The sequence below is a fragment of the Manacus vitellinus genome, unplaced genomic scaffold, assembly GCF_001715985.3.
Source record: "Manacus vitellinus isolate BGI_N305 unplaced genomic scaffold, ASM171598v3 scaffold_3_pilon, whole genome shotgun sequence".
Lineage (NCBI taxonomy): Eukaryota > Metazoa > Chordata > Aves > Passeriformes > Pipridae > Manacus > Manacus vitellinus.
The window spans coordinates 46212861-46226035 of NW_021940535.1; the positions used below are offsets into that span (position 1 = coordinate 46212861).

Genomic DNA, 13175 nt, shown 5'->3' on the forward strand with positions numbered 1-13175 from the left:
ATACCCCAAACAAACGAGAAGCTTAAAATGACACACACTGATCTATCCAACCTTTAATCAGCTTTTTTCCTCAATGGCATCTTCAAAGTCATAGATTAAATTATCCACATATCAGGGCTTCCAACAGGTTACAAAGTGGAAATAAATATGAGGTTTTCTGAAAATTATCCAGCATAACAGCACACCTATTACCTGGTTCTGCATTTACAACCAAAAGATAGCAGCTGGTTGTCAAGTAAAGTGCATTTTTGATCCTTCTGTGACTTCTGAAAAACTACAGCCAACTAGTTTTCATAGGATGTCATAGTTACACAAGTATTAAGGACATTATATAGTAGTAAGCAGCTTCTACTTTTCAGAACTCTCACACTCCTGGAACTAGTAGGATTGGGACTATAGTACTTCTAGTTGCCACTTTTTGTCATTTCTCAACTCAGTCTTTGGATCAACAATAAATTATATCAGTCAGATTGTCCATCTGGGCAAAACTGGGCAAAATTCCTCTAATTTGTTCTGCCTGAGAGGTTGCAGGTACTCAGCAATAACTAATTCATATAGTATAATTCATGTAATTTTTAAAAAAATCTTTATTCCATTTAGTAACACACTCATAAAGATAGTTATAGTCTTTTTTATCTTAGTGTCATCATCTCAGAATATGCCTACAGAGCAGTCATTTTTATTAATAACACACTTGTTTATAACAGTCCATGTAGTTTTTACACACTAAAAACCTCCACCTGTCAGCAGTTGTCTGGGTTCCTACTTTAAAGAATATATGGAGAATACATTGTCAATACCAAGCAGGATTAGGAAGTCATGCTGGAATATCTGGATGGTTGTGGCAATTGGAGTAACAAACATACAAAGAAAATTAACAGCATAAATTGTAAGCCCCTGGAATTTGATTTAATTCTCCCTGCTGAGTGTGGTCTTAAGTAGAGATTTCATCCTCCTATGTTGCCCCACATTGTCAGTGAAGACAGAGAAGATAATGGAGGAGACTAAATAAAAAAGGACTGAACTGCCTATTTCTCTCCACAAACTGCAAATGAAATTTAGGTCCTCACCATAGACAATTCACACTTTCAGGTGAGCTGAATCAAACACTAGAAAATAGGACAAAACATCTTAAAATTTGTATGGTAAAGTTATAGGCTGCATCTGCACAGACTGGTCCAAATAAACTCAATTCTCCAGAGCTTGCTGAAAATTTGGTTCTGTCAGCAACTGTCCATTGAAAAATATAAAAATACTTTCCCATTTCTTATGGCAATTGATTTAAGAGACATATATGAATTACACTGTTAGCTGCATTTTACTTGGCTTGCATTATCTGTTATTTGCCCGTGTCAGCTGTTCACAGAAAGATATAATATACTTTAGGTAGCTATAGATGATTTGTATTACACATCTAAACTCTTCCCCCTTATTGAGTTACTTTTTCAAGCATAGAAGATACTGAAATACAGTTGAATAAATGGCTACCTACAATGTTTAGCAAATTTATATAGAAGAAATAAATTTTCTAATGCTGTATCCAGGAAGAGAGGTTAGGAGATACCTGAAGACCAGTATACATAAATCTTATATCATCTTTGAATGCATTATATTGAAACATATATTGTAATTGTTATTCATCTCAATACAAATGTACCATTCTGAGTTCCAAAATCAAATAGTTTTACCTCTTGGCTTGTGTCCTTTTCCTCTTTTTCAATGAGTTTTCCCTTATCTTTTACAGTCCTATTGAAAAAAAAAGAGAATATCAATTTTATTGGTTAACTCAGAAGACAGCAGTTCTGTTTTGGTTTTGTCTTCTGGGGGTTTTGTTTGTTTTGGAAAAAAAAAAGTCTTTTTTCATGAAAAGGAAAAAAACACTTGAAAATTTTAATAAACTGAAGTATTTCTACTAATATTTCTACAGATCTCTATTACGTAAAATTATCATGAAACAGCCACGTGAATAATCAGCTAAGAACTGCAAAATTTTTTTCCAAATTTAACATCTATAATTGCACCAAAATGGAAAAAAAAGGAAAAAAAACTATTAAACCCACACATTTATTACTTGTATTAATGTTTGCAGTGAACTGGAGATCAAGAGCAGGTTGGTGCAATGTGCTATCAAAGCCATAAATCACAGACTGACTTCAAACCTGTGCTTTCATTCAGGGGTTTTATTTATGAGGACAATGCAATCAGGGTCAGAGAGCAGGAGACAATTAACAACCCACTCTGCTCCTTAACAATCTCTTTGATTATTTTACAAGTATCAGACTTCAAGAAGAGAATGTTTTGACTTCTTAAGTGACTATTCAAAGACGCTGTTGGGATTGATAAACATGGGAAAAAGCAACAACAAAAATTAAAATTTTGCTGGATCCTATCGTAACAAATTAGAATGATTCAACATTAACAATGCTTGAAGCTGAACCAGGGGTTTGGGGCATCCCACTAAATCAGACTACCTTCCTTGCCATTCAGAAATGGTTCACTCTCTTTTCCCAGCTATGCACTTCAGAAAGCTGTATAGGAATTTCACATGGCTGGAGAATTAAAGAATGCAAAGAGAACTGGAATATACAGGAAACTTCTGTGAGATTTTATATTTGCTAGTAATAAAACCTAGAAATATAACCCTGAAATTTTACTGAGGATGGACCTTTCCCTTTGATATACAACTGCAAAACTGTTATAAATATCTAATGTTTTAGATACTATCTAGGATAGGAACTAAGTATAGATATTCAAACTAAAATAAATAACATAAGGGAGTCCTACATAGTTCATCACGAACCTCATATGTGTCCACATGACTGTATAGTGAACTTCCAGGTGGTAAAATACAGCATTTCTGTCTCACAAACTAAGTGCCCAGATTAATATACATGTAGTTTGCAAGGACTGCAAAATAACTCTTGCTACCATGGGATACATAACAAATAAATGGAATATAAAGACATACATTTTTATCTGAATGACCTTAGGGTCAAAACACTTTTTTTTTTAATTGTTATTGTATTGGGCCTATGAAAAACATAATATTCACCCCACATATCTGAGATCAAGAATTCATGCACATTGGTTTGGTGGTAAATGAATTTTAGTGCATACTGTCTAGTATATACTTATTTTAAATCCCTGAATTTACCTTACATGCTGATGGCTTGTTTCCTCTTGAATCCTCTCCTCCTTTTTGTATTCGCTGGTCTGTAAAAGAAGTCACCATATTCATGTGTCAGAAATGTTGGGAGGAAATATATATATGAACCTGTGTTAGTAACAGTGTTATCAAACAGTAAGAAAGGTCTCTAATTAATTGCTTCAATGACATATCATTTTTTATTTCAGTCATTGCTTGTAAGATCTTCTGAAAAACTCCTAGGGACAATGGACTTGTTCCAAACAAAGAGATTTTAACAGTTTGTACTCCAACAATTTACACAAATTGGACCCAGGGACAGAGGAACAGTCTCAGGTACTTTCAATACCCAGTATAGGGACTTGACTCTTGAATTCTGTATTATGAAGGTCTCCCTAAATTTGGAAATATATTCAATAAGTTGTTTAACACAAAAGTGCTTGTCTCTATCCATGAACTTCAGAAAACCAAGCATAACTCTGGGACAGAAGCATCATTGTGTATGTCCTATAACAGCTATTTGAATAAATTTCTAAGGAAGCCAAATCTTGAGCAAGTCCCTGATAGACTTTTGTTGCCTGCTGCAGAAAGTCAGTCACAGGAATCACTCAGGGTGGGCCCCTACACCTAAGATGACTAGTTTTTCACTAGAATATATATTTCTGAAATTTTATTTGAGAAGCTTGTACACCTTCACTCTTTAGGCACTAGCCTAGACCATCTTAATAGTAATATGTTCCATAAGACTTATCTGCTTTTAAGAATTACAAATTACTAGATATTCCTTCTCTCATTCTTGTAGAATGAATACTTACAAAAACCAGTAAAAAATATCATGGTTTTGATAAAGTCTCTAGGAAATAACATGCTCTATATTAGAAATATAAAAGATATGCTTCAGAAGTAGAGGTAAACCTCACAAATATGAGGGGTCTACACCCACATGCCTACTTGTGAGTTAGATGGATGTGCTCCCTTTATAGACAACATGGAAAATAGCTTCTATTAAAATCATAGTTTCTTTCTATAGAGACAGCCAATACACTTGAATGGACCTCAAGCCTAATGACAGCTTCACTCAAGGCATTTGTAAAAATTGCAAAAGTCATAGCAATAAAGAATTTTATGCATAAAAGATGTTTCTAACCTAAGCAAGTTTCTTGATTAAATTTAATGGGAAGAATCAGCTCTGGATTAGGATACTGAAATACGGATGTAGTGTTTTAATCTACCACTTTGGCCTCAAATTTCAGAAAACATTGACTTACAATCCCAGATTTTTATTACTCTCCTATCTATGATGAATTGAGAATTAAAGTAAGCTATAATGTTTTAACAAAACCTACCCTTAGATCATGCTTCTTTCTTTCATTGTCTCTGCTTTTTATTCTCTCATTAACTTCTGCTGCTTGTCCTTCTCTGTCTCCATGGGAAGATCCCTCTTTAGACCTCCTTGATTTATGTTTTTCTTCCTCTTCCTTTCCATACCGTTTATGACTTCTCTCTTTTGAAAGCCTCTCTTTTTCTGGCCCAACAGAATGTTCTTTTTTTTCTCTATGTTTTCTTTCACCCTCTCTATCCAACTCTTGATCTTTCTCTAACTTGTGTACACGTTCACCTTCAACTTTGTAGGCTAAAAATTTGTCAATTTTCCTTCTTGCATCATTATCCTGGAAGGAGAAAAATAACATTAAAGGGTTAGAAAGTTCTCCAGGACTGTTTTATCTTCACAAATCTATCAATTTTTGACCATTAGAATGATGGATTTATAAGTACTTAATCTTTCTGTCACGTGGATCTTCCAGCCACCTTAATTTCCTATGATAGCAAGTTTCAATTATTATAGCACTTGAGATTCTGATAGTTCTTCTGGGACATATATCATACTTTGCTACAGAAAATTCTTTGGACTACATATTCTTCACATAAAAATTTGATTCTTGTTTACTAGGTGGTCTAAAATAAAGTAGGATGTATCAATTACCCTTGTAATAAAGTCATAAATACCAAATGGAAATTTTTTATTTAACTGTGCAAAAATGAACCACTGTTTGCTATGAAAATTTTATTTAATGTTTACTTTAAAAAAAAAGAATAAAGCATTTCCTTAAAACAGAATGGCTGAGATATATTTTTGTGTGTTTTGTACACTTGTAAGCACCTTACTGTCTATGCATCTCTAGGATTTCTCAAGAAATGGAGTCTGATCCAATTTCTTCATTATTCTACAATTTTATCTAATTGTGTTATGAAACACTTCACTACCTTCCCTTCCTTTACCTTCTTTTCTTTATGCCTTCTTTCTTGCTCTTCACTTCTTGTTTTTTCCTCCTCTAGAAAACAGATGTATAAATTAAGGAACAAACTTTATAATACTTAAACTCTGTACATAATTAACTCTAGCATGTAGAAAATAGTATTTCAGTGACATGTGTTTTCTCTAACACAAAAGCTTTCAAAAAAGAAATGAATATTCTGTTGAAATTCTCTCTCCAAAGCTGGTTACTCCTTCTTCTTTCCTAATGTTCTCAATTGTCCTGTGTAATGGCAGGAGTAATGACACAAGCTACTAACTTCAGCAGTCACCCTGCAGGTTGGGGATTCAAATGGTCACTCAGTAGAGAATGTCTGGGCAGGAAGGTTCTTGTTCTTTTCAAGTCAACTGACCAACAAAACCAGTGATATCCATCCTCTGTTCAGAGGAAGGGAAACAAGCATCACTTTTTTTTAAAGCACTAAAATAAAACTAGGTTACCAAAAGATTCTCTAAAGATACACCTGTCAGTAGGCATCCACACCTACCTGTCTTTATCCTCTCCGTACAGACGGGGTATGGGTTCAGAGTATTCCTATCGAAACATCAAAAATTTCCAAGGACAAAAGCAACCTAAAGCAACTTACCCAAACGATGCCTGCCTTCTCTTCTTCTGTGATGTTCTTTATGTCCTCCTTCAAATGATTTCAGATTATTTTGTGTATCTATTTGCTTTATCTCATGTCTCTTATGCTTTTTGTCTCCTTCTCTATCACTCTCCCTATCTTTATGTTTGGGTACACTGTATCTTTCCTTCTCCAAATGTGGCTCTTGAAGCTTATCTCTGCATCTCTCTCCATCTCCTCTCAGGTGCTCTTTTCCCCTTTCTCTCTCTCTCATTTTATCCCTGTCTCTCTCACTAGATTTAAGCCTCTCTCTCTCTCGTGTTCTTTCCTTGCTCTTCCCTCTGTCTTTTCGTTCATGTTTATGAGTGTCTGTGTCAAGAGCAGACCTATCTTTCTGCAGTTTCTTTTCTCTGTGCTTTTGGTCTTCATTTTGACTATCTGGTTGTGATGCCTGAAATTAAAAAAAAAATCTATTGTTATAATTCAGCAATCTATTTTGATATTAATATATTCATGTGCAAAAAAAAAATGGTAGCTTGCTGAATGTTCATTTGATTTCCCAAATCACATTAAAATGCTGATCTATTCTAGGCTTACTTTGCAAAATTACTAACATTATGTCTGTGGTTAGTGTAAAAAGGATTAATAAATGGAATAATAATAAGATAGATAAGAAGCTTTTAAAAAATACAGAAAGAACCTAACATGAATATCAATGGTGTACCTGACTGGAGCTTCAATGCCTGTTTGACAGCAGATAATGTAATTACTGAGTTTAAAAAGGCATGACAAACATGATAGATGATGAAAATAAATACAATAGATAATATACATATAGGAATGTGAGTAAGTAGACATAAAGCAGAGCTGTAACTTGGATTTGGGTGGCCAGCAAGTTAGATCCCCTTGACTGCTGTGTGATTACCATAACAGAGTATTATTTCCATTTACCTAATTAAGAAATTCGTAGAGCAACCTTACACGACCTGTGTAGCTAGAAATAGCTGAGTGGGCCTGGCTCTGGATACCCTTGGACTAGACAGATTCCAGAACAGTCAGTGTGACAAGCTACATGTTAAAGATCTGTACTGTTTGTATTTGATGGTGCAGATTTAAAGTGCCTGGTGCACCAAAAAGCATTAAAGAGAAAGAGCTGCTATAGATCCCACAAGGCAGAGTGACTCACAGAACAAGCAGGAAGCCCTGTGTGTTTGCACCATCAATAAATTCCAGTGCTGTAAGGTAACTTAACATCCAGACTAGTAGAAATAAAATAAAATCACCTTAAGATGTTTCCTAAGTTCTTCTGATTTCCAAGTATCTTCTTTGGTTCTTCTCTAGAGCAGAAAACACAGAAAAGCCTGAGTAATAAATTTGCAAGAAGTAAATCATTTAACAACTAATAGTATTTCAAAGGAAAGGATTAATGTGTATATGGCAAGTATCACTGAGTTTTTTTCATGCAAACAGTAATTTGATTTAGCTCTAAGGTCTATTTACAGTAAAGCTGACCTGACTGGACCTGGAAGAGGCCTAAAGTTAAGATCACATGTGTGAGTTAACTGCCACATGAAATATTTGTATGTAGCACTAAAGAAAAGAAGCAAAAAGATAATGAAACTAATCAAAGTACACATGATGGCTGTCTCACAAGAGTGAGATTATATTTCTTCTATCCTCATTTGCAGAGTTCCTGCCCTTGACTGCTTGGCTGCTGCTAAAAAGACTAAACTAAAAAAATCATCTTGTTACTAAAGCAAAGGAGGAATTTTAATCTATTGAATCTTTTAACTAATTCATTGGAGGATGATGACTATATTCAAAGTGACGTGATCAGGCTACCCTTATTCTCAAATTTAGACTTAACTTCTAAAGATTAACAAAACACTTGCTGATAAATTTTGGAATTATGAGCTGCATTGGTGGAAGAAAATAAACATATGGTGCCTATTTTTTTGTAAATTCATATGTAAGCAGCATTTTAACAGTATATTTTAATTTTTTATTTACTCTACATGAAAAAACCCTTGTATTTTCAAACTTAGATTTTATAGAAGATTGTAGTGGACTGGTAAACTTCATCTAAAGTTGATGAGAAATGTCAAGAAGGCAGCCTTTGTAACAAAAAGAAAGTGCCCTTTAAGTTTTATTTTTTTTCTGATACATAAAAAAGGGACGAAAAAGCACAAGTATTTACTACTGCATAAAGTCAGATGAGAAAGTAAAACCAAAGATGATAATTTTCCTAAGTGAAGCTTCAACAAAGCCTAAGAAACTCAACAGAACTTGTATGAGTGTAACCTGGAAGGAAGGATATGGATGGGAAGAGAACAGAATGCTGCATTATAGTCTCAAATAGTAACCTATTTAAAATCTCTAATATATATGATCATGGTTTGGTTTTAGACAAGATTTAGGTATATATCAGTAAACAAAGAAAGAATGCTAATGATGTTAATACCCTAAAACCAGCATAACCAACAGACAATATCAGATAAGGTTTTGAGCTTTACTTCAAAGCTGAGGCAAAAAGCACTCAGCAAACATTCAGAGCTGATTCTCTGGCACCCAGTAATATGCATTTGCCAGTTTTCTGGGGTGTGAAGATTTCACCACCAGCCCCCCAGAATCTGTTCCTTTTATAAATGATGTTGTTTCACTTAAATCTCTGCTTTTGCAGGAGACTAATAAAAAGACAGGTATTTTATAAAATTTAAAGAAACTTAATACCTTTGAGACCACTATAAGTAAATGTATACACACAAAAATGTTTAAAACAAACTTTCAAAGGATTTATTGAAGTTTCTCATCTGTCTGCTAATTTAAAAGTACTTACATATGTACCTATATACTCATTTAAATCCAGATTAAGATTAGTTATTTCAATGACACAGGGGTTTAATTCATCCACCTGAGAGCATTCAGCTCACATAAAATGCCACATATTTACTGAACTCAAAAAGTGCTATGAAAATTTTTACCATTTAAGAATCCATGCTTTAATCTAAGCAAAAATTAGTCAGTGGAATAAGGAACCTTGCTGTTTTAGATAAACTCCTCAAGGGAGATCATAAGGCATTTCTCCATGTACAAGGAGAAAGATTAGAGGTTTTCAGAATGTAATGTTTACTTTTTAACTAAGTTAAGAACCCAGTTCACTATAATTTTAAAGAAAAAGAAACCAAAGAGCAGTAAGAGAAATTTTTAAAACAGAGAAAATTTCTTTACTTTTTACATACAAATATTTATCTTTCTTATTTCCAATATGAGCTGCCAATTTGAGAGCCCTCAACTAGGTAAGGAGCACGAGCGATAGAAGAGAAACAGCACAAGGGGGGTTCCTCCTACAGCGTGGCTGTTGGTGCCACTGCCTCTGGGTCTGTGGCACCAACACACCTGAAAAAATCAGATCAGAGTTTAACTTCCCATCACAATTCACCAGTTCACCCTTTTCAGCAAAGAGGTGACTGATGTACCACAGTTACTGAAACTAGATCTAAAGTTTTCCAGAGGGATACTAATGCGCCTTTTCACATCCCCTGCCCAGCCACTCTGTTCCTCCTGCATTTTCTATCCAGCACGACCGCAAATTAATTAGTTGCAAAATCCAGACTCACATGACCGCAATAAAACTGGCTTGACACTTCTGCTTTTTCAAGAGAAAATGTAACACAGTAATTGATGTCCGTGCGTACACGTGGGTTTGTTTCCCTTATTTTGGAGCTCTACAAACTTTCCATAATTTAACACCTTAATGAGAAAGTGATGTGAGTTCCTAAAGAACTAAAACCTGACAATGAGTGGGTATTAAACATACTTTTATCTACAATGTGAAACGCGGGGTGTTTTCCTAAAGCACCTATCGCGTTCTGCAGGAAGGTGTGTGGCCGGTGCAGCCTCATCCCTGTGCTAGAGGGATAAGGGATTCCTTACGGCCGCTCTTGGGTGGGGGATTCCTGGGACAAACCGGCCCCAGCAGAGCCGCGGGGTTCTCGGGGCCGGCACAGGAGACACCAGCGCTGTCTCCTGCCCTTGCCCCCGGGATTCCCGGCTCACCGGGCGCTTCCCCTCACCTTGTCCCCCTCCATGGGGGGGGTCAGGAGGCCGCGTCCGGCCGGGCCGGGATCGGGAAGCGGGATCCGGGCGGCGCGTCCGGGCCCGCCTGGCAACCAGGGGGAGCAGCCGCTGGCCGAGCGATGGATGGCGCCGCCTGGGAATGCCGATATGGCTGCGGAGGGTTCTCCTCCCACGGTGAGCCCTCGTGGCCGAGTCGGGATCCCGGGATGCGTTGGGAAGGGCAGCGAGCAGGTCCTTAGCAGGTCGAGGGAGGTGGTCCTGCCCCTCTGCTCAGCCCTGGTGAGGCCACATCTGGACTCCTGCTCTGTCTGGGCTACTCAGTGCGAGAGAGACGTAAAGCTGCTGGAGTGAGTCCAGCGGAGGGCAGCGAGGGTGATGAAAGCGCTGGAATATCCCCCTTGCAAGGAAAGGCTGAGGGAGCTGGGCCTGTTCAGCCTCGGAAAGAGAGAACTGAGAGGGGCCCTCATCAATGTGTATAAACGTCTAAAGGGGGATGCCAAGGCTCCTCTCCATAGGGCCAATAGGACAAGACGCACTGCACAGAAACTGATGCACTGGAAGTTCCATCTGAACACGAGGAAGAACTTCTTTATTGTGCAGTGACCACACACTGGGACAGATTGTCCACAGAGGGTATGGAGCCTCCCTTACTGGAGATATTCCAGAACTGTCTGGACAAATCCTGTGCCGTGTGCTCTGGGACAACCTTCCTTGAGCAGGGAAGTCAGACCAGGTGACCCAACTGTCATATTCTAATTTCAGTAACTGTGGTACATCAATCACCTCTTTACTGAAAAGAGGTGAGTTAGTAAATTGTGAAGGGAAGACCAGATGACTCACTGTGGTCCCCTCCAACCTGACCCATTCTGTGATTCTGAGCTGGGTTTCTGCAGTTGGAGGGCTTGGACCTTGTGAGGTGGGGATGGGGCACACAGCCAGTCAGCCTTCAAGCACTGTTGTTCTCCTCTTCAGCACGAGCCTCTTATTAAGTGTATCATGAAACCATACCTCATCAGGGTTGACTCACTTTTAGTAAAGTCACGCACAATTCCTGCAGGGAAAACAGAAAAAAAACAAACGAGGAAAAGAGTGAAATACTGACTCTGCCATTTACCCAGATGCTGAGTAGAGGCAGGTATGGAGAACACCTGTAGAAATAAATAAAAATGTTAATAATACTCCCCCAGTGACAATAGCAGAGCCGATTTCTGCAGCAAAGCACAAGTGGCAGCTCACCAAGCACACGTGGCAGGAGCTCAGTCGCTGCCTGCAGGAAAGGCGTGTGCCATTTCACAGCAAGTATTTACGACCTATTAACACCCACGATTTAAAAGACCAGATGAAAATTCCTCTGGGTGCTTTTAACTTTGTTGCCCATTTTAAGATTGTAAAAAAAAAAGTTAATATGTAACTGCTACTGCTAATATTGACGTTTGTAGAAAACTGACTACTGAGGGCGAAAAAAAAGCAAAGGAAGAGGCATTTTTGTATTTGAGAAACATTCTTGCCATAGTTCAAGGGAAGCTTATCATGCTGACTTCAAAAAGACAAAATTTAACCCCCTATACTTGACCTTACATAGTCAGTTGACAAGTACATGCAAATCCGTGATATTCATGTTTCCAGAATTTATTAAAAATGCTGTAAAAGTTGCCTCACAGTCCAAACTGTGAAATATTTTCCTTTATCATGTAGCAGAAAAGCAAATCAAGCATATAATTATAAGAAAAAAAACCCTAAAACAAAACAAAAAACTCACCTCGATATTTTATTTACCAAAAAACCCCAAACCACAAACAAACAAAAACACACATGAAAGCTCCACTAGACAAAAATAACCACCAAACTCACCATTAATTGCAAGTATGTCTTTTAAGGACTAAATTACATCCACTAAGTATAAACATATATGGATACTAAACTATTTATAAACCTTCTTATGAATTATTTCTCTGGTTTTGGCAGAACAATAATAATCTATAAGCAGCTGGGTTGGGGCAACCCCCAGTGTCAACACAGGCTGGAGAATGAACAGATCAAGAGTAGCCCTGCTGAGAAGGACTTGGGAGTGCTGGTGGACAAGAGGTTGGACATGACCCAGCAATGTGCACTCACAGCCCAGAAAGCCAGTTGTGTCCTGGGTTGCATCCAAAGCAGTGTGGGCAGCAGGGCGAGGGAGGGGATTCTGTCCCTCTGCTCTGCTCTGCTCTGGTGAGATCCCACCTGGTGCTGCCTCCAGCCCTGGGGGCCTCAGCACAGGGAGGATAGTGAGCTGTTGGGGCGAGTCCAGAGGAGGCCACCAAGATGATTAGAGGGCTGGAGCACCTCTGCTAGGAGAAGAGTGAGAGAATTGGGATTATTCAGCCTGGAGGAGAAGGCTTTGTGGTGACCTAATTGTGGCCTTCCAGTACCTGAAGGGAGCCTGCAAGAAAGACGGATGCTTTACAAGAGAATGTGGTGACAGAACAAGGGGGAATGGATTCAAACTAAAAGAGAGCAGGTTTAGGTTAGACACTGGAAAAAAATTCTTTACTGTGAGGCTGGTGAGTCACTGGAACAGGTTGCTCAGAGAAGTTGTGGATGCCCCACTGCTGGAAGTGTTCAAGGCCAGGCTGGATGGGGCCCTCAGCAACCTGGTCTGTGGAAGGGGTCCCTGCCCATGTCAGGGGGGGTTAGAATTAGATGATCTTTAAGGTCCCTTCCAACTCAAATCCTTCTATGATTCTATGACTTTATATCTTCTTCCTGAACAAATTAAAATAGTCTTACAAGCCTTCTTGAAGTAACTCAAAGAGCTCTTTAGCCAAGATGGTCACGGTGCTATGAACACATGGAACTTGACATCTGCTTCAGAAGGAATGCTCTACCCAAATGCTGTCCTGTGTATAGAGACTGAAGGACAAAATTACCTTCTGACTGAGTTTTAACAACAACACAGCAAATGCATATAAACAAACAAATGTGACAGTGATACCCAACAACTGGATAGAAGAAGCAGCTTTTCTTCAAGTTCTGTTTCTACCATCTACTCTATAGACTATGCATATGTATTTACTACCAAAAAATAAAAAAA

General features: G+C 38.0%; 2 protein-coding genes across 2 annotated transcripts in view; one reads left to right on the forward strand and one right to left on the reverse strand.

Annotated features, from left to right (window-relative positions):
- Positions 1-10224, reverse strand: part of WDR60 (WD repeat domain 60) — a 27528-nt gene extending 17304 nt beyond the window's left edge. Inside the window, exons 1-7 of the mRNA XM_029961905.1 lie at positions 10099-10224; positions 7309-7362; positions 6047-6476; positions 5426-5478; positions 4492-4815; positions 3155-3213; positions 1689-1746 (exon numbers count right to left, since the gene is read on the reverse strand). Of these exons, the coding sequence (XP_029817765.1) occupies positions 1689-1746; positions 3155-3213; positions 4492-4815; positions 5426-5478; positions 6047-6476; positions 7309-7362; positions 10099-10113 (993 nt within the window). The 5' untranslated portion in view covers positions 10114-10224. The remainder of the gene's footprint in view (positions 1-1688; positions 1747-3154; positions 3214-4491; positions 4816-5425; positions 5479-6046; positions 6477-7308; positions 7363-10098) is intronic.
- A 1-nt stretch (position 10225) lies between these two features.
- The window catches only part of ESYT2 (extended synaptotagmin 2), an 83973-nt gene continuing 81023 nt past the window's right edge, over positions 10226-13175 (forward strand). Inside the window, exon 1 of the mRNA XM_029961906.1 lies at positions 10226-10333. Within this exon, the coding sequence (XP_029817766.1) occupies positions 10226-10333 (108 nt within the window). The remainder of the gene's footprint in view (positions 10334-13175) is intronic.